At 37.9% G+C, this 22,744-nt stretch overlaps 2 protein-coding genes across 2 annotated transcripts; both read left to right on the forward strand.

Annotated features, from left to right (window-relative positions):
* The first annotated feature begins 10,490 nt into the window (after nucleotides 1–10,490).
* LOC139847775 (uncharacterized) lies at nucleotides 10,491–11,720 on the forward strand. The gene has a single exon (XM_071837499.1). It carries the CDS (start codon nucleotides 10,553–10,555, stop codon nucleotides 11,507–11,509), a length of 957 nt encoding a protein of 318 aa, XP_071693600.1. The 5' UTR covers nucleotides 10,491–10,552; the 3' UTR covers nucleotides 11,510–11,720.
* A 1,173-nt stretch (nucleotides 11,721–12,893) lies between these two features.
* Nucleotides 12,894–14,777, forward strand: LOC139846680 (uncharacterized). The gene has a single exon (XM_071836165.1). The coding sequence runs from the start codon at nucleotides 12,894–12,896 to the stop codon at nucleotides 14,775–14,777; it is 1,884 nt and encodes a 627-aa protein (XP_071692266.1).
* The last annotated feature ends 7,967 nt before the right edge of the window (nucleotides 14,778–22,744 follow it).

Here is a 22,744-nt window from a genome sequence, read left to right on the forward strand (position 1 = left end):
AAACATGACAAAGATTACACTAGCAATAAGCATAAAACATCAATAAACATCATCTTGAGTGATTACAAGTAATTAGTTCAAAGCTAGATGAAGAAAAACAAAGATCACAACTAATTAGTGCAAAATGAGTAGAGTAAAGTGGATATTATAACCCAAAATGACAAAGAGAAGAAGATCTAAGCTATAATCATAAGATAAACAAGAACAAAATCTATTAAAACTAAAGCATTCATCATTACAAGTAGAGAAAATAAGAACAAGTGCTAAAATGAAAAAGAAATTACAAAATGGAGAATGGATGATGTAGATCTAGCATCTAGCTTCACTAATCTTTGACTTGGATCATCAACTGAGCTTTGATCTTGATAGAATGATGAAATGGACCCTTTTAGAGTTTCATTTCGGACCTCAATCGCAGCTCTCTCACTCTAAAACCCCAAATATGCTTTTATAGGTCGGTTGAATTTTCTGGCTGAATCAGCGACAGGAGCGGCGCTTCTGGAACAGGAGCGGTGCTTTTGGGACGACAGGAGCGGCGCTTTTCGTTAGAAGCGGCGCTTTTGGAACATAGGAGCGACGCTTTTGTGCTGGAAGCGGCGCTTTTGGCTACTGATCTTTTTAACACACGTTTTAGCACATAGGGGCGCCGCTTTTGACCTAAGGAGCGCCGCTTTGATCCTGGAACTTCATTTTCACTCCAAAACTTCACTTGGTTCATTCCTTTGGCCCAAGGGTTAATTCCTTAGCATAAATATGAACGTTTAGACCACTTTTGTCCCAGAACGACTAAATACCACAAACCGCTCAGTAATCATCACAACCCGTATCGAAATGCCACGAAAGTAGGGAGATATTGCGAAAATAAATATGTATATTTTGAGCAATATCAAACTCTCTTCTGATATGATCAAACAAGGTGAAACTTCCGTCATAAGAAGGGACACGGACGAATTCTGGGAATTATATACAGACGGGGCATCCAGCGAAGAGGGAGCCATCGTAGGTCTACTCCTCGTATCCCCGAACAGAGTAGAAATAACCTACGCTATCCGGCTAAAGTTCGCCGCCTGAAACAATGAGGCCGAGTACGAAGCTCTGATAGCCGAATTAGACTTGGCAAAGAGCATCGATGTACAACATCTCATGGCTTATGTTGACTCACAACTGGTAGCAAGCCAGCTAAACGGCAGTTTCGAAGTAAGAGACACATCGATGCAAAAATATCTAGAGCTTACAAAGACGCTAACCAAAACCTTCGTGGCATTTGAAATGAAGCAAATACCTCGTAACCGCAACAAGAAAGCATATGCTTTAAGCAAGTTTGCCTCTTTGCTTTACGATCACTTCACCAAAAAGGTTATGGTGGAAGTACTGGAAAGAAAGTCAACTGACGAGGATACCCTAATGGCAACAATCACAACAGAAGAAAAATGTTGGATGACACCTTTCGTAGAATACCTTGTCAACGGTACCCTCCCGAAAGACAAGTTACAAGCCCGTAGGATATGAATGAGAGCACCAATGTATCACTTCAAAGATGGCATCCTATATAGAAAGTCATTTGAAGAGCCTTATTTAAGATGCGTTGGGCCAAAGCAGGCCAAAGAGATCATACAATAAATGCACGAGGGGGCCTGCTTGACACATTCCGGCTACAGAACAATAGTCAGCAGGATCAAAAGAATGGGTTATTTCTGGCCACACATGTACCGGGACACATGCGATCTGATTGTAAACTGTGAGGCATGTCAAATGCATGCTCCCGTCAACCGAACCCCTCGACGTAACATGGTCTCACTACACGCCGCTTGGCCATTCTGCAAATGGGGAATCGACATCGTCGGTCCATTTCCAAGAGGTGTCGAAAATGTCAAGTTCCTAGTCGTCGCAATCGATTACTTTACGAAGTGGGTTGAAGCAAGATCACTAAGTACGATTACCAGAAGGAAAATTCTAACCTTCGTATGGGAAGACATCGTTTGTCGTTTCGGCTTAACACGCGAAATAGTCAGCGACAATGGCACACAATTTACACACAATCCTTTTAAAGACTGGTGCATAGACATGGACATTCAACAGTCGTTCACTTCCGTGGCATATCCACAGGCTAAAAGACAAGTTGAAGTCACTAACAAGGACATCGTTACCGGAATAAAGGCCAGACTAGGTAAACACCGACAAGGATGGGTGGATGAACTTCAGCATGTACTGTGGGCACACCGGACAACACCGAAAGATAGCACAAATGAAACACCATTCAGTATGGTATACGACACTGAAGCGGTTATCCCGGCTGAAGTGCTTGTCCCAACCAAACAAATAACAACGTTCGATGAACAACAAAATGATAAAGTATTACGAGAAAATCTAGATGCTCTTGAAGAGCGACGGACAATAGTACATATCAGGAAAGTCGAAAAGAAGAAAAAAATCGCAAACCGTTATGACAAAAAAGTCAAACCACTGGACTTTCAGTTACATGACCTAGTACTACGAAGCAACGAAGCCAGCCGACAGCAAGATGTCGGAAAACTGGGCCCAAGATGGGAAGGACCTTATAAGGTTGTCGGGATAACAGACTATGGAGCACACCACCTAGAAACACCAGACGGAATCCCGATACAACGCCCTTGGCACGCTTTCCATTTAAATAAATATCATGTGTAATCTTCCTGTACCCGGGAGGACTGATCACCCACCCAGATAATAGAGGTATCACACACTTATGTATCAAAATTATTTCTAAGTATGAGTTCTCAATAAAATTTCATTTTATATTCTCGTACTATGTAGCAACTCTGAATATGACACAAACACAATCAAAAGTCTTTTGGCATATTTCAGACCTACCGCCAGAAGAAATGCCTTCTAGCTTTCGTTGGTAGGAGGACACCTCTCGAAGAACCTTCTCGGATTATGAGGGTGTCCGACCATATCATTGATGGTCCGGTTTTACCGTATAAACATCTCGACCATGCTCAAGCGTAGTCTAGATATCTACGTTATTTTCATGACACAGCAAACAACTAAAACGAAAATAAACTAGTTTACACACAAGACATAACAAAATGTAAAAACATTACATTCATAACAAAAAACACAACCGAGTGCATATCTCTATGGTTGATAGTTTACAATATCCTCCATGGATGAATCCTCATCCCTACAAATATTATCTAAATTGTCAAAACTTATTTGACCAAGTGCTTCGTGTGCCCGCTGGCACTCAGCAACGCAGGAGGGACCTATCATGTTCATTAAATTCGCAGCTGCGCTACCGGTAGGAAGAAAACGGTGCACCCGTTTCAAAACCTCAAAAATGGTCAACTTCTTGATGGCCTCAATAAAGGCGTTAAACGGCTGATGAACAACGGAGGACTTCAGGAGGCGAGTTAAAAGTACGGGTATACCATGTTGCAGACTGGTAAGTTCACCCAATGTCATCGACACCTTCTCTGATAGTTTCTTATTATCATCCGAGAGAAGGGCGACCATTTCCTGCTCTCGAGACAATGCTGCTTTAGAAGCCTCCAATGCATCCCGAGAAGCCCGTAACTCATCCCGAGATGAGGCCAAGGCCTCCCTTGCCGACGCAAGCTCCCTCTCAAGTCGGGCATTATCGCCCGACACTTCCGCCATACGCAGGTTGACACTCTCAAACATCGCGCTATGCTCATTTATCCGTTGAGCATCAGCCTCACTTCGGTTAAACTCATCACCGCAAGATGTTGGGCAAACACGGCAAATTGGGAACGCAGATGACACGCCTGTGTCGCGGAAAGAGAAGCCAGCACCGTTTTCAGAGCCGGAAAAGTGATGAAATCCAAATACTCCTTAAAAATTGGATAGTCTGACGACTCACAGTGAAGGAGATTGTGAAACGGCTCAATATTGCAGTCGGGCAGGACATACACATTCTCCCCGGCATTTGTCGTTAGCCGAGGGCGAGAGTCTAGAGCTTCCCCGGCAGGCTCCTTGCCGGGATGATGTACTTGCACAATCTCCCTCTCAACAACCGGTTCTCCTCCGGTCACCCCCTCCTCAGTAATCGGCTCAATCCTCTCGACAACAGGCTCAACCCTCTCTCGGGAAGCAGCCCCCTCTAGCAGCGGTATCGTGGGGGGCAGATGCCTGTGTCTCTACTGGAACCACAGTGGCACGAGCTATACAAAAGGCATAATTAGTCTACAATGTTTGAATAAAAAGAGGATGACAACAATACGTCAAACACGTACTCTCGTTTGCAGAAGTCGGTTCAACCTGACGCCTCGTGCGACGAATCAATCCGACATTAGAAGACTCCAAATCATCAGGAGGCAGCGCCCGGAAACGACTGGTAGACGTCGGGGCTGCTCTCAGTTCCCGATAATGGCTGGTAGATGCCGAAGCTGCTCCCTCTACCACCTTATCGGTAAAAACCATTCCGTCCAGGCTCGTCGACCGAAGAACCTCCAACACAGTCAACTCTGCACAAATCATAAGTATTGTCATACAGCCCACAAACATGAAAAGGAAAGGTTATACAAACAAATACCTCTTCCACCTCTTCGAACAACAGGAACCCTGTTAGAATGCTCCCAGTTATTACTAACGTTAGCCATCACCAACATGTGTTCGTTATACGTCCTTTGCAGAATCTTTAAACCTCTCACTTGGTCAATCAAATCTACACCTAACTCTGATAGCTGTCGCGGACGATGCACAGCCACAGTCCTAAAAACATAAGATTCCGCATCCCTTAATGGGAAATCAGAAAACTTTGCGAAAACAAATGATTACACCCAGTCATCCGCAATCACTGATGGCTCACCAAGAAACTCGATCTCGTCAGTAAACGTGTATCACCCCCTGCGGTACGACGTCAGACGAAATATACTCCTGAATATATTCAAACTCAAAACCATCCCCAGGCTGTTGAAGTACATTTCAAACAGCACGATAGACCGAATGGCGTTTGGATGCAAGCGAGCAATGTTGAGGCCGAGAAATTATGCACCTTCACAAAAAAGGATGTGAAGAGATACCTAAGATTTAAAACCTCGAAAGGCCTCAAATAGATAGCACGGTGATTCAGGGGTGGCCCACAAGCACGTTTATTGGACTGAGGTATCACCAGTCTCAAGCTTCGTAATCGAGGACATATATAGTAAATTCTATCAAGATAAGCTTGATCGACGTTGCTAGATGCACGTAACACGTCATGAAGAGGATTGACAGGTCTATGAGGCATGGTTAATTAAGCAGAAGATAACGAAGGGTTCAATCAAAAAAGATAAGAAAAAGTATTTCTTTTTATGGAAAATGAAGAATATAGAAACTGGAAAAATTCAAGTGAAGAACAATGGTCGCTTATATAGGCACATATTTCACGAGGGTCCCAAAAAACTTAAGAAAGCGCATCGAAACACGCGAAGGACTTTACTATGATTAAGACAGAATGCAACGCGCATTAATTACATGTCGAATCACGCGCGTGGGGTATGTTCCTTTAAGTTTGGCAACGCAACTGTCCCAGCTGACCTCACCAAACTGGGGGGGACTTGATGATACGCATAATGATCCATCTCAAAAAGACACTAATTGGTGGCATCCCGGCTAGGATTTACCCGGCGCAGCCCATCCCGGAAAATCTTCCCGACCTCACCTCGGTAACCTGACCAGAAGGTTACTCACGTACGCACCGGGGAAGGACCAAGACGGACAGAGGTTAGCCGGGGGCGCTACGTAAAAATCCAGCCCGGACAAGCATGCAGGCTACTGGCATTACTTAGCCGGATGCAAGAGTATGAAGAAGACAAGGGCTGTATTAACACACAAATATGCCTGCTGATAAACCGGCTACAATCTTGCCCGGTCATAACGGATACCATGAAGAAACACTTGGAATAAACACAAGGCAAAACTCTCTTCATTGATCAAAGCATTCATCCGTCATGACCTGGTCGGAACCACCACACTCCCGGAACTACCACGGCTTCCCGATTTTGGATATTCTGGCCCGGTAAAAGGATACTATCCCGGGACAAGCACGCTGTCTCGTAACAAGTGCATTGTCCCAGAACATATACTCGTCCCGGAGTAAGTGCACTGTCCCAGAACGAGTACTTGATCCCGGAACAAACATACAAACAAGCTGCACGCCACGTCAGCCCATGAATCTAGGAAAGTTTGTTAGGATCTGCTCGATTATTCTCATGAAAGGGATGGGTGACACATCAACAATCGGGATTGGCAAAGTCCGTTACAACCATGAAAGGGACATGTGTCACGTCACTATTCCCTCATAACATCTATAAATACACAAACAAAATCATTCATTCAACAACACTGGATGCATTAATGTTACTCTGCCCAAATTAATTACAGTAACATCTCTCTAGTCGATAGTACAATTCCGATTAAGATTTCGGTCGATATCGGAATTAATCTCCACCATAAGATATTAACTTATTTGATTCCGATCGAATAAGGTTAATCTCATCGATTTTTTTACGCCCTTGAAATCCAGATTTCAAATCGGGGTTCGCACAATTATTGGAGTTAAAACATTCGATCCACTCTTTTTCCCAAATCAAGCACTCAAACCCGATCTACTTAAGCCAGACGATTTTGGTTTGATTAGTCCATAATATACGAGGGATAAAGCTAATTTGTGGGATCAAATTTCGAGTTTCGTGAATGATCACTAAGGAGACTATGTGATGTTTGGCGACTTTAATGAAGTTAGAAACGAGAGGGAAAGTTTTGGATCAGTTCTAAAGAGGGAGGAGGCTAATACGTTTAACTCATTCATCGGTAGCAATGTTTGGATGATGATCCGTGGGTGGTCGTTAATCACTTGGATGAACAAAACAGCCATAAAGATGAGTAGGATTTATAGGGTTTTAATATCAAGAAACGTGGTGTATGTTTTTGGGGATTTAAAACTCATTTCTTTGGGCTGAGTTTTTTCGGACCAGTTCCCATTTTGTTTCATAATGCCAAGATGGACTTTGGGCCTATCCCGTTTAAATTCTTTCATTCCTGGTTATCGATGCATGGATTTGATGAGTTTGTTAAATGGGTGATGGTGGAAAAGGAGTACAACAAGATACATGAATTTAATGATAAGCTTAAAATGATTAAAAACCGCATTGTTTTGGAAAAAACTAAAGTTATTGTTATTAACAAAAAGTGAACGAGATTGAGGTGAAATAGACGATCAATCGGTCACTGAAGAAGATCGTAATGAACGTCTGGAGTTAATTAAATTCTTTCAAAATGCAAAAGGGACGAGAACTGTGGACACAATGCAACTTTCGTCCCTCGGGTTATTCTATTAAATGCTAATAATATGTTGTTGCGACAATCGATTTCAGAGTAAGATATTAGAGGAGCAGTGTGAGATTGTGGAAATGAGAAATTTGCTGGACCCGATGGGTTTACGTTTTTATTTGTGAAAAAATATCGGGAGTTTCTAAAAGATGATTTAGTGAAGTCCATTATGAATGCTTTCGAGACTAAAAGATTACCGAAAGGTTCTTCATCCACGGTTATTACATTAATTCCCAAAGTACCAACTCCATCGTGTATCAAGGAGTATGATACGATTTCTCTGATTGGCGTCCAATACAAATTTATCACGAAAGTGCTCGCAAATCGTATGACCTTAGTTACTGACAAGGTTATTAGTAAGGAGAAATCCACCTTCATCACAAATTTTGGACGGACAGATGATCGTAAGTGAACTTTTTAGTTTGTTAAAAAAGAAGAGACAAAAACTTATGTTATTTTAGGTGGACTTCGAGAAGGCGTTTGACACGGTTAGTTGGGAGTGCCTTAAATACATGCTCAAGATTTTAGGATTTGGCGAAACGTGGAGGGCTTGACGTGGAGGGCTTGGATAAGAATGTGACTTTTCAATGCACACACTTCGGTTATTGTAAACGGTAGCCCGGCGGGTGAATTTAGACTTCATCGTGAGTTGACATAGGTGATCCTCTTAGTTCAATTTTTATTTCTTATTAAAATGCAAGGTCTTCATCTTTTTTTGAAGAAAAAGGTGGACTCGGGTGCTATTCTTTGGGTGAATATTGGTCATGCGAACATCAATATCTCTAATTTATTTTATGCGGATGATACGATTACTGTTTCCCAACGGAATAAGGATAGTTTATACTATTCTCGCACTTAATGAATTTATCATTATTCGGGGTTAAAAATTAATGTCTCGAAATCTCATTTGTGCGGACTTGGAATTCAAGACTAGAATTTGGAAGATTTTGTTCGGGAATTTGATTGCTCAAAAGGTGTGTTTCTTTTCTCATACTTAGGTCATCAAATTGGTGTTAACATGAACTTGATAGCGAATTGGAAGGATCTTGTTGAGCGGTTCCATAAGAAGTTGTCGGGATGGAAAGCTAACCTTCTCTCTATCGGAGGTCGTTTCACTCTCATAAAGTCATATCTAAGTAGTTTGGGTATTTACTACCTCTCTTTATTTCGCTGCCCTGAAATGATGATTGATAGCTTGGAAAGAATAAGAGCCGATTCCTTTTGGGGGTCTACCGAAAATAATAAGAGAATGCAGTGGGTTAGTTGGGACTAAACCTTAGCGTCTTATGACAAGGTGGTTTCGAAATTTGGATTTTACATTCGTTTAATCTTGGTCTAATGTTTAAATGGGTATGGCGATTCTTAACAGACCCTAATTCGATGTGGGTAAAATGTTAGAAAGATTTTCATGTTGATAGAATGATTGCACGTATCTAACGCTCGCAAACGAGAACTAACTCCCACTCTTTATTAAGCTTCGCCTTCCTGCGTTGACCAACTTTACGACATCCACCATATTGATGGTCAAATATGTACCTTTCCCTTAATTCGTCTTCTTTTGCCATGCGTAAGCTTTTTCTTGCGCCGACTCTGACGTACTAGCATTTCTCTTATCTTTCTTGGTGGTTTGAGGTGATCGGGTTTTCCCACTTTCAATGCTTCAATCACGCGCTCCATCAAATTCTTACATCTATTAGTGTCATGAATGTAGTCGTCATGAAATTCGCAAAATTTTGACTTGTCTCGTTTTCCAAATTCAGATAGAGGCGTTGGGACTTCAAAAGTTGCGCATAGTGGCGGAAATATCATAGGGCAAGAGGCAGATGCCCCAGTCGATTTGCAATTTTTAGTGTAAAAATTTTGGATTTTTTCGATTTTGCCCCCGGTGGTTTTTTTTTTTACCCCAAAACCTCCATATTTTGCCCAAAAATCTTCGTATTTTGCTCCAAAACCTTCATATTTTACCCAAAAACCTCCACAATTTGCTCAAAAATCACCATATTATTTCTCCAAAACCTCCGTATTTTACCCAAAAAAAGTTGTTACGCTTTAAAAAAAATTTCGCCCTCGGTGAAAATAATTTCTATTTTCGCCACTGGTTGCGCATACAGGTTCCGTATTCCCTATGCGTTTTTTATAAATAAATACACTGAACAAACCAAACAGACCATAGTCCGGGCTAAAGGTCGCACTCGAGTATATGTGTCAACACAATGTGATTAATGAATTTCATTAGTGTTAATCTTGATTTTTGTACAAAGACAGACAAATGTTAGACAACGTGATAAATTTTACAAAGTTAGACGATGACAATGATTAATACATGATTTTGTAATTTGTCCAGCACATTCGTACGACAAAATTATGGTCGGCAGCACTTTGATAATTACAAATTACATTATCAAGAAACAATATTTTGTTTTGCATAAATCCTTCAACAAATTGCTATCGAAATAATATACATATTCAAATTTTAATCAATAATTATAATTATAACACATTATATGTAAATCTACATAAGAATTACTCCGTATAATGTAACGTAAATTTAGCAAATAAATATTCAGATCCAATTGACTCGATGATTATATATTTTGCCAGCCATACAAATTTAAACACATCTATTGTATTTCCCAATCAATAATTCAATTTCAACGCCCACCCCACCCCACCCCACCCACAACTACAACACAATATTTCATATATTATTATTTTTCTTTATACATATCATTATCATTATGAGTTATGATTATGATTGATTAATTTAAACAATTTTTTGTATATAAAATATGATAGTTATTTCCTAAAAAACGTTTAGTAACATTTAGGTCGAAATAACAAACACATACAGATAAATATGAGATAAATATAGGAGATTTTCGAATTATCTAGTTAATATTTCTGACTACTAATAATATTTGAACTTAAAATCTTTTATAAAAAATATTAGAATCACACACCATCTATGTTGTTGCTCAGCAAACACAAGAAACCTTATCAACAAACATAACTACAAAAGTCGCTATAACACAGAAACACAGTTTGCCTTGAAATTTAACATCAAGAAATCCACCTGTAGTTATACAACTATTATAACACAAGGTACAAGTCCAACTACTTTATGCAATCAATAAAACAAAGAAAAAACATTTCATAAAAACAATATAAAAAAGGTAATCATACAAATAAAGTCCACAACACCAATCAAATTCCACCTTAGCCAAAATTGAAAAATAAAATGGGAGCTCAATGGTCTAAACAAGTGGAACGCCGGAAACTGATCATGGACGAGAAGAAAATATTAAAAGATCTACAAGAAACCTCCGGCTGCACTTTTCCGGGTTGTGATCACCCTCTCACCGACCGTAAAACCTGGATTTCGGGTCTCAACCCGGAAAAGGTTCATTTGAACCAAATTGTCTGGCCCGGTACCCATGATTCCGGCACCAATAAAATCGGATTCCGAATGGTTACCCGACCATTCGCTCAATGTCAATCTTTATCCATTTATCAACAACTTGTTCTCGGTACTCGTTTACTCGATATTCGAGTAAACGAGAACCGAAAAGTATGTCATGGGATATTAACCACGTACAGTATCGACGTGGTTATACGTGATGTAAAGAAGTTTATTTCGGAAACTGAATCCGAAATAATAATTCTTGAGATCAGAACCGAATTCGGGCATGCTGATCCGCCCGAATTCGATAAATATCTAGAACAACAACTCGGGGAATATTTGATCCATCAGGACGATCAAATATTTCAAAAAACAGTGGCTGAGATTTTACCCAAACGCATACTCTGCGTTTGGAAGCCACAAAAATCCGACCCACCAAAAGCTGGTAGCCCGTTTTGGTCGTCGGGTTATTTGAAAGATAATTGGATTGATACCGATTTGCCTAATACGAAATTCGAGAATAATTTGAAGTGTTTGGGCCAACAACAACCGGTGAGTTCGCGGAAATATTTTTATAGGGTGGAGAATACGGTGACACCACAAGCGGATAACCCGATATTGTGTGTGAAACCGGTCACGAATAGGATACATGGGTGTTCAAGGTTGTTTATTTCGCAATGTTTTTCGAGAAATATTGTGGATCGGTTACAAGTATTTTCGACGGATTTTATTAATGGGGATTTTGTTGATGCTTGTGTTGGTCTTACTTGGGCGAGAATTGAAGGGAAAGTGTAAAATGTTTGATCAAATCATGCATGATTGCTTTGCTTTGCAGGTACATATGTGAATTACAAGGTATATTGTTTGTTATTATAAGGCTTGTATATGTATATGTATGTTTTATTTTCATTGAAAGGTTTATAATTTATTGTAATGTACGGTTGATATTTATTATTGGTTCATTTGTGTAAGTAATTACGAATTTCATCTAAATAATACGAGTGTTTTGTCAGACTTTGTTGTATACTTGCCAAACTGGTCGGATCGGGTCAAAGATTAAAATGGTCACGGGTCAAAACGGGCAACATTTAAATGGGTCGAATAGGTTGGGTTGAGTCAAGTTTGGTCAGGTTAGGGCGTTTTGCAAGTGTAACAACTGTATGGTTGTGTAAGACCCCTTGTATCGGTTTGAAAATGGGGCGTGGCCAAGGTGATATGGCAAGCAAGCAACACCGATTTTGGAGTATTGGGGCATTGTTGGGGGCATTGTTTGGGGCTTGAGTGGCCATGCAACGGAGATGGCAACAGGCGTTGCTTGTTTCTTTATTTTTTTTTTAATTTAAAAATATTATTTTATACCTCTTTTTAATACTTAAACAAATTATATTTTAACACATCATCACAATACTTCCAACCCACACCAAAAACTCACACCACCACTACTCCACAAAAACATCTCACACGTCCTAGTAATCAAAAAGCAACTCACGCCTCCAACTCACGCCCCGACCACTACAAGTGGTCTAAGTGCTTTCAACACCATTTCAGTCAGAAATTTCATCATGGTGATCATTATCATTATCTCAATGCATAGCATATGGTAATAAGTAGGTTTGAAACAGTGTAGTTTGGAAATTGAATCGGATTAACCTCAAAATAAATACTCTGTACAACTTTACCTCTGAAATATAACATGACAGAAGATATAAATCTTTAGATAACAGACTTTTAAAAATGTTTCTTGTCTCCAAAGGTTTCTATATTTACCAACCATTGCACTCCCTACAAACATGTGATTTGTAACTGTTTTATTTGGTTCATTAAAAATCATAACTAAAACTCTAATAGCATTTGATTAAAAATAAAATAATTATTTTAACAAGTAATCAACATTTAATCCTCTGCATCATCTCCTCTGTCTCTCTTCTCCCCCGCCAGTATCACCGCCCCTGACCGCCGTCACCACCTTCATCAACCGTCATATCTTAAAAAATAACCTTCACATAAAAATCATAGAAATCCAATCTTGATGATCATATATATATTGTAACAACATTACATGATACACCCTTTTCATAAAATTAAAGAAAGATCGATATTCATATCAGAGCCACCCGTTTCTCTCTCTAAATCTTATCTCTCTCTCTAAAAACACGACGGAGGTAGTCCGCCATTGGCGATGGCGGACGTCCTGAAACAAATTCTAGCAAGACCCATTCAATTGGCTGATCAAATTATAAAAGAAACAGAATTTGTTTGCTCATATAGACAAGAATGCGCTGAAATTAAAGAAAGAACGGAAAAACTTTCTGGGTTACTCCGGCAGGCGGCGCGTGCAAGTAGCGAGCTTTATGAAAGACCCATGCGCCGAATCATTGATGACACAGAACAAGTATTGGATAAAACGTTTGGACTTGTTATTAAATGTAGGGCAAATGGTTTAAGCAGGATCTATACATTCATCCCTAAAGGTGGGGTCAAGAAGCAATCGAATTTGATCGAGAATTCGATCGGTGACGTGTCGTGGTTGCTTCGTGTTTCGACACCGGCAAATGAGAGGGATGATGACTATGTCGGGCTACCGCCCATTGCCGCAAATGAGCCGATTCTTTGTTTGGTGTGGGAGCAAATCGCAATACTTTGTTGTGGGACCCTTGAGGACCGGGCTGATGCTGCGGCTTCACTTGTGTCGTTGGCCCGTGACAACGACCGATACGGAAAATTGATTATTGAGGAAGGGGGAGTTCCTCCTCTTTTGAAGCTTGCAAAAGAGGGGCGGATGGAAGGTCAAGAAAGCGCAATTCGAGCAATAGGATTACTTGGTCGTGATCGTGAAAGCGTTGAAGAAATAGTTGACGCGGGTGTATGTCCGGTCTTCGCGAAAATATTAAAAGAAGGGCATATGAAGGTTCAAATTGTGGTGGCGTGGGCGGTGGCGGAGTTAACTGAGCACCACGAGGCATGTCAAGAACGGTTCTTGCAAAACAACACGATACGCTGGCTTGTTAGTCATTTAGCTTATGAAACGATCCAAGAACATAGCAAGTACAAATTTGATCGCAAAAATGAGATAGCGTCTATACATGGCGTTGTTATGGCAAATCATGATCACAATCACAATGCTAAAAGGACACAAGAAGATGACGATCAATGCCATGTGGCACATCCCGGTGGTTCGGACATGGGAGATATACACAATGTTGTACACGACGCCATGACTATGAGGTCATCAAGTCAACCACATCAACGGCGAGAAAAGAGTAAAAGACGTGTTGTGTTGCCGGGGGCAAGTATTAAAGGGAGGGAATTTGAAGATCCGAAAACAAAAAGTGAAATGAAAGCGATGGCGGCTCTTGCCCTTTGGCGCCTTTGTCACAAAAATTTCTCAATATGTAAAACCATAACCGAATCAAGAGCACTTTTATGTTTCGCGGTACTTTTGGAAAAAGGTGAAGAGGAAGTAAAATACAATTCGGCAATGGCGCTAATGGAAATAACTGCAGTAGCCGAGCGTTACTCAGAATTGAGACGCTCGGCTTTTAAGCCAACGTCCCCAACCGCACGTGAGGTTGTGGACAAGTTGCTTAAAATAGTTAACAAAGGAGAGTCTGAGCTCCTCATTCCAAGTATCCAATCATTAGGAAATTTGGCCCGAACCTTTCGGGCCACAGAAACAAGAATCATTCCTCCTTTGGTGACGCTCCTTGACGAGAGGGAGACCGAGGTGTCAGCAGAGGCAGCAGTTGCATTGATTAAATTTGCGTGCACCGATAATTACTTGCATACGTATCATTGTGAGACAATAATTGAGGCAGGAGCACCAAAGCACTTGATTCAACTAACTTATTTTGGCGAACTTATGGCTCAAGTACCGAGCATTATCCTTCTTAGTTATCTTGCGTTACATATACCCGAGAGCGAGATGTTAGCTCAAGAAGATGTGCATATTGTTCTTCAATGGGCGTTGAAACAAGGTCATTTGTTGCAAGATCCAGAGTATCCATTAGAAGCACTTGTTTTAGAAGCCAAACAGAGATTAGAGATTTATCAATCTCGAGCATAATCTTTTAATTTGTATAATATTTGGGTTCAGATTTCTTATAGTTAGTTTTTTATACGTAATCATTCATTAATCTTTGCATTTTTTGGGACAATTCAGTGCATATGAAACTATAATCGATAACAGTACCATTATTGATTTCAAATCAAAAGATATATTAAACTACATAGGTAACATTTATTCAATTCAAGTAATAGTTCTAGCAAATAGGACTTATCATCAGGTTAAAACAGTATACATTTCTTTTCTTAATTTTTTGTTAACATTTTAATTCTAAGAATGCTGAAATGGGTTATGAATTAGTTTTTGATGTATTCACCAGAAGATCAAACTTGGTATTTTTAAGTAAGACGACACAAGTGATGTCAAGAGTATACATAAAAGTACTATATGGTCGGGCCTGCTACGTACCAACTACCAAGCCCCTACTTTGTTTGATCTATTGTGTGAAGTGGATTTGATTCATATTATCATGTGAGAAAGTTACGATGTTTGTGAATATGCGTGTCAATTGTTTAACTTAGTAGATATTGTTTGCTGTTATTGTGTTCTGTTTTAACTGATGTTTGTGAATATGCGTGTCAATTGTTTAACTTAGTAGATATTGTTTGCTGTTATTGTGTTCTGCTTTAACCTATGCAACCGTATGATGAACTTTCATGGGTGATGTAGCTTAACAACAGTATAATTTTATAGTTGTCATTCGTCAAGAAAGCTAAAATGCATAAGATGGTTTATTATCTGTGTCTGTTCAACACAAGTGAAGATTTGAATGAGTACTATTTTGAAGTTCTAGTGGTGCTAATTCAAGACGAGGAATTACAACAGTACAGTTCCTTGCACGCTATGGGGAACATAATTTCAGAGAATATTCAATGTTGTTTGTAGCCGAGTTTATAACCATCAAAGGTAGCCTAATGTTAAGGACTTGGGATTATGTTATCCTCACAAAAAATCATAAGTTCAAACAACGATAGAAGCTTATATTGATGCGACCTGGCAGAAATGGTCATAGGATAACTAGGTAAACCTCGTATATTTGGTTTATATAGTCTTTCTAGTTTGCATTATGTCATCACTTGTAATCTGCAAATCCAAGTCGGGCCCATTTATCTTTTACTTAATTTTTACTTAATGATCTATTTCTATACTGCTTTTAATTTATTAAGTAAAATTAATGTTTTTTTGTCAAACACCCCTTAATCTGAAAATTGATGTTACTAAATTTGAAATTTTGTATGTTAATTTGTATGTTTTTAGAGTTATAAAATCAAATACTCTTTCTGAATGGGGACTTAATACAGACAAAAAATATATAGCCTCGCCCTGAGTGTATGTTACAAATGCAGCCCATCTCAAAATGTCTGCCATTTATTTCTCACACCCATATAAATAAACTTGCATGAACCTCCTAACAATAGGGATATAATTGTAATTTTACTTATTGTGCTTTTTAACCATTTTTGTTTTATTTTCTTCTAGAACACCAAATCCCTGCTACACCTATCGTTCACCTCTCTCGGCCAAAACCCACTGACACTGCCACCACCATTAACTCCATCGACGGCAGCAACATTTGTGATGCCCCGTACAAAACCATCGTGTACGAATCATCAACAACAGGATCATTACAAGGTTAAGTACTATATGCGTTTTCAAAAAGAGTTTGCATTCATTAATAAAGTGATGTCTAAACCAACATCGAATGTTTTACAATCCAAAAGCATGCTTCACTAAGTAGAAGCAAATAATAAGTGTATGTGACCACAACGGTCGTTACAAGTCATAGTTCAAAAGTACTAATGTTTGAATGCAAAATAAAGTAGTTCATGCGATAACAACTCTAAGCAGCGGGTGTCTACAGCACGACTAGTACACAGCGGAAGCTAACCTCAAACACCTGAGAAAAACATGCTTTAAAACGTCAACACAAAGGTTGGTGAGCTATAGTTTAAGTATAACAGTAAGTAAGGTAGGCCACGAGATTTCAGTGCTACAAAGAGCGTTTCAAAACAGTATGATAAAGTATATGTTAACCGTGGGCACTTGGTAACTAACTTAACGTTTATACCCCCTGAAAGTACACTTGGCAAGTGCGTATGTCTACGAAGTATTAAACACTCGTTAAATGCTAGCGCTACTAGCCCGAGCGGGGATGTCAAACCCTATGGATCCATATCTAAGATTCGCGTTCACTGTTCAAAAATCGATGATTAAACGTTACCGAGCTAAAGGGAATGTTTATGCCGTTGATATTGCTCAAAATGAACATATATTTAGTCGCAATATCGGTCCAAAATAATAAGTTTGTATTTGTATTTGTATCACTTTTCGGTTGTAATTGTATAAATAAATAATAGTGAAGACGGAGTACGAAAATGAAGAATAAAGAAGAAAACGGTCAAAAACGCTCAATGTACAAGTCAACAACCAAAAGGTACAAGAGATTGGAGCATGAAGTTAAATATTCAAAGATGTACAAACATTGAGGCACAAGTTACAAGTTCATGAATCACAAGAAATTGTCGGCATATCATTTACTAGTGCATGTTGACTCAAGATGATCACATTATGTATTAAATATTGCAAAGCAAATGAAGTGGCAGAGAATGATGGACTGAAATGAGTATATATCTAAAAGAAGTGAATTGGTGGCTACTTTTCTGAGTTTTAAAATCAAAAGAATTAAGAATGGTGGCAAGAGTTGGTCAAGTAATAATGTTTTAGGGAGTATATCTATGTGATAGAGAGAGGAGAGTAGCCAACACACATATCAGAATATACAGAGAGTGTGCACAAGTCACAATACGTGCACAAGTCACAACAAGTCAATTTATCTTCACAGCTCAAAAAAAATCCATACAACTTACACACATATTTTTAAGAGATACGCATGTATTTTTATTACGGAGTACTATGTACTAGTATTATTTACAGTTCCAAAAGCAATATTTAGGATAGTTTTTGTATCAAGGGTGTATTGTTCGTGATTAAGGGTATTATTGTGCGAGTAAAAAGGGTGTTATTATTGTAATTTTCTACCGTTTGAAGTTAATGGAAGTGAAGATTTTCGTAAGTAGATTCTATTAAAATTATCGTTATCAATTTTATCGTTATTATTATGTTTGTATACTTATATTTTTATGTTTACCCTAGTATAATGAGTAGCTAAATTTCCCTAGTGTTTGCTTAGATGTAGAGCCCCTAGTGAAATGGATTGTTATCATTTGCAAAAAAAAAATGTAACTTAAGTGTTTTTAATATTGAGCCTAATTAAATGAACCATTATTATGTAACTGGATATTTAACCCCTGTCACTTAATTTATGAGATAAAAAAAATAGCGAAAGTTATTTTTATTTATATAAATTAAGCTTCAACATTAAAAGTAATTTAGACGAGTTTTATGAATAATTTACTAACACTAAATTAAGAATAAAGTTCGGTGGTTTGGGTAATACCACTAGTCACATAAAAGTGAAATTGTAAAAAGGGAAACCGTTATGATTTGGGTTTTGGTGAAGGTCAAAACTGGGTTGGGTCTCAATTTAAACACTTAGGGACTAGTAACTAACTAAATAAAATCCGGTGAAAATTAGATTTAATTCAGTTAGTCAAAACTTTATATTTATTCGAAAGGAAAATATAAGTTTATTACTAAACATTTTAATACAAGCTTAAACTTAAAACAATCCATGGATCTAGGGGTGACACATTTAAGTAAACACTCCTATTTTTATATATTGTAAAATCATTATTATCATTATTATTTACGTATTATTATTTTTCACTAAAAAAAATATCACTCCGTATAATTAAACATATCACTCCGTATAATTAACATATCATGTAATTTAGGGTTTCATACATTTTAGGTTAAAATTTAGGGTTTCATACAAACTAGGTTAAAATTTAGGGTTTCATATATTTTAGGTTAAAATTTAGGGTTTCATATAATTTAGGTCAAAATTAGGGTTTTGAATAGAATATTATTATAATTAGGTTATTAATTTATATTAGGTTATAATTAGGTTATAATTAGGTTAGAATGTTTTAATCTTATAATTAGTATTAATATAATTTAAAATTAGTAATTAACTTATAATTAGTTAATTATTATAATTCCTATTAGTTTATATTAATTTTAATTAAAACATGTCATTTAGTTAATTTAAATAAATTTATATTATAATTGCTCAAAACAAAATTCTAATCATATAGTTTTATTAAAAGTTATTGTTTTAATTAATTATCATTTAGTAATAAAATTGTTGAATCATAATTAGTATAATTTCATTTAGTTCCTTTTTAAGTTAAATCTTGTAATCTTGTAATTTTATTTATGAAGTAAATTAGTTAAGTTATTTTCCATTATTGTTATATTATAAATTCCTAATACAAAACCCCCTTTTAATTAGTTTAACATCAAAGACTATTAAAAACCATTAAACACTCCATCTCCCTGTGGAACGAATCGGATTTACCTATAAAACTAAACTACGCGGATAGGACCAGTTGCCTATATATGTGTGAAATCAACCCGAATTCATTAAAACACCATATATACAAGAAATCAATTCGTGTAACAAAATAACTCAAATCCGTTCATAAATAAAGGTTACGTTTCAACGCATCAACTTTTTGGCGCCGCTGCCGGGGAGTTGGCAGTTAAATAAATAGATAATTTTTCTGATTCGTAGTAGTAGTTGGATTTGTACGTGGACCGGGTTGTTGGATCACCAATTTTATTGGTCAATAGAAGGATCCTGCCCCTCTGCTGCATCTTTTGGCTATTCAAAACGTGGGCAAAATCAGAAGGAAAATCTGTTGTTTAAGGGTTTTTATCATTGTTTTTATGTTATTCGATCCTCTCGAGGAAATTCATTTCCAAGAAAGTTCAAAGTTTTTGAATAAATCCTTTAATTCTTTGTACAATTTCCCAAATTGTATGATCCGTTCAATCCTAAACTCGTTAAACTTAATCCGGAACCTCAAAGAATTAATAAAGGACAAAAACAACAAAAAGAAATAGGAAGTACTAGTAATTTTAAAAACACCGAAAAACACTAAAAAAAGAAAGAAACAAGTAGGTAACCCTAGATAAACCTTTAGTGAAGTGATCTCATAATAGAAATTAATGTATGAACTTACGTTCCTCCAACGCTGAATTAACTCCCTCACATCCGGAACCCGAAAGAAAATTCCACGAACGCTTAAGAACTCAAGAAGTAGAATCTCTTGCTAAAAATTTAGAGTCACTTTTCTTAGAATCCGACTCTGAACCAATAATTCAACCAATCATAGAGCCGATTATTAAAGAAGAAGAAGAAATGGCTGATACAAATCAAACGATGGAAGCATTAATGAAGGCCACAAGAAAAGGTCAAGGCCACGCAATCATCCAACCCACGATGAGTGATGGCTTTGAAATAAAAGGTCAATTTTTACACATGGTAACTAATACATGTCAATTCGGTGGAGCCCCAAATGAGGATGCTAACGAGCATCTTCGTAAGTTTGTAAGCATTTGCAAGCTTTTCAAAATCAAAGATGTCACCGATGAAGTTGCATGTTTAAAAATCTTTCCATGGTCCTTAAAAGATGATGCAAGAGATTGGCTAGACTCATTACCAGAAGGTTATATTGAAAACTGGAATGATATGATGGATAAATTTTTGTCAGAATTCTTTCCTGCTTCAAAAGCAGCAAAATTACAAAGTGACATAAATCACTTTAAACAAAAGCCTAATGAAACTCTTTATGAAGCTTGGACCCGATTCAATAAAATGCTTCGAATATGTCCTCAACACGGGTTGAATACATTCCAAAAGGTCCAAATATTCTATAAAGGAGTCAATGTGGCAACTAGAAAAGATATAGATGTTGCAGCCGGAGGTTCGATCATGAAGAAAACACCTGAAGACGCTCACACAATCATTGCTGATTTAGCTTCCCATTCTCATAATTGGCATCAAGAAATAGAATTTTCTAGATCATCAAATGTTGCTAGTATTGAAAGTAATGATGAAATTGCTTCTTTAAAAGTTCAAATAGCAAATCAAGCAAGGCAAATCGAGAAAGTAACCAAGGAAATGCATGCTATCAGAGTAGGATGTGAACTGTGCCAAGGTCCCCATCTTACTAGAGATTGTGATCAAAGTACAATGGAAGAACAAGCAAATTTCTTAGGATACTTACGAAAAGGTGAAATGAACTTTAGCGATTTTCCAGCTATAGAAGCAAACAATCGAAAATAACCTCCTATAAACAGCTATCAAGTAGGAGGACCTTCAGGATCTAATAATAATAACTATCAGAATAATAACTATCAAGGAGGAAATCCAGGTTACCAAAATAACCGGAATTTCCCAAATCAAAATTAAAGAAATCCGCCACCAGGTTATAATAACCGAAATCAACCTCAAAAAAATTACCAAAATAATTTCCAACAAAATCAACCACAACCACTAGCACTTATGCAACCACAACCATTAGCAATTATGCAACCTCAACCCGAGAGGAAATCTGGTTTAGAAGATCTCTTAAGAGATTTTATGGTTAAGCATGAGCAAAATGCAGAGCTCCAAACTCAGCAAATTCGAAATCAACAAGCCACGATTCAGATTTTAGAAAGAGATGTTGGAAGGATCTCACAGTTACTAGCAGAGAGACCACCAATTGCAAGTAATCCTCCGGTTATACTAAAGAAGAAGGATCCTCAAGCTCCAGCATATTCACAAGTGAATGCTATTTATAGTTTCTGTGAGGATGAAGCAAGTTTCAAAACACCGGAGCATAGTCCTATTTTTACTCTTGGGTGTGAAGATGATGATGAAGAGTGTGATGAGTTTATATTTTCTGATTTATCCAATATGGCAGATTACACTCCTTATCAAGAGATTGATGGTACCCGAGTTGAAAGTATGAAAAGTATAACATGTGAAAATGAAGAGATCCGAGTTGGTGACATAACTCCCGAGTATGCTGATTATTTGATGAGGCTGATGTCGGGAAATCATGCAGAAGTGCAGAAAATATAAACCACCAAGCCTTCCGAATTTAGGGTTGATGATGATTTGAAGGTGATCAAGGAAGAAGTGAAAGATACGGTGAAGCAAGCACCTAAAGTGGAAGACTATAAAGAACCCATTCCATACCCACAAGCACTTGCATCCGAAAAACCAAAGGAGAATCATTGTAAGCCTTTAAATACGGATAATATCTGTGTAAATGTACCTTTGGTTGATGTTGTTGCAGGTATGCCAAACTATGGGAAATTCTTGAATGATTTGATGGCAAAAGAAGGAGTGTGTGAGCAGGCATCATCTGCGTTTCTTAAAGCAGAATGTGCTGCTATTGTGAAAAAGAATGAATTGCCACCTAAGTTAGGTGATCCTGGACCGTTCATAGTACCTTGTAAGCTTAATGAATCTGAAATTCTTAGATCATTAGCTGACTCAGGTGCAAGTATAAATCTCATGCCTTATTCCATTTACTCGCATTTGAACTTAGGTGAACTTAAACCAACCAATTCAGGCATTAGATTCATTGATCAGTCGGTTAATAAACCTATAGGGATTGCTGAAAACTTAGTAGTAAAAACAGGTGAACTTGAGTTTCTAGCTGACTTTGTAGTTGTAGACATGAAGAAAGATAAGTTTGTACCTATTATTTTAGGTAGACCATTCTTAGCAACTGCATGTGCTTTAACAGATTGGAAAACAGGAAAACTAGTTTTGAAGGATAGAGGAAAGAGTGTAACCTATCAAACTGAGTTTAGTATGAACCCTCCACCCACACCGATAGTTTCAGTGAATATTGTTGACAATGTCAAACCCATTAGTCAACAAGCTAAGTGTGGGGAGGGTGATGAGGAGAAACTAGATAGTAAACCGCCCAATGATAGTGTTGTTGAGAAAACCATGAAAAAGTTATATGGTAGGGTTAGAAATGCTATGTCGAAAAAAGATG

This window comes from Rutidosis leptorrhynchoides, chromosome 5 (assembly GCF_046630445.1).
Source record: "Rutidosis leptorrhynchoides isolate AG116_Rl617_1_P2 chromosome 5, CSIRO_AGI_Rlap_v1, whole genome shotgun sequence".
Taxonomy (NCBI): domain Eukaryota; kingdom Viridiplantae; phylum Streptophyta; class Magnoliopsida; order Asterales; family Asteraceae; genus Rutidosis; species Rutidosis leptorrhynchoides.

What these genes read in the sequence shown, in the direction of transcription:
- LOC139847775 (XM_071837499.1), top strand. Translation starts at nt 10,553, where the DNA reads ATGGGAGCTCAATGGTCTAAACAAGTGGAACGCCGGAAACTGATCATG.
- LOC139846680 (XM_071836165.1), top strand. Translation starts at nt 12,894, where the DNA reads ATGGCGGACGTCCTGAAACAAATTCTAGCAAGACCCATTCAATTGGCT.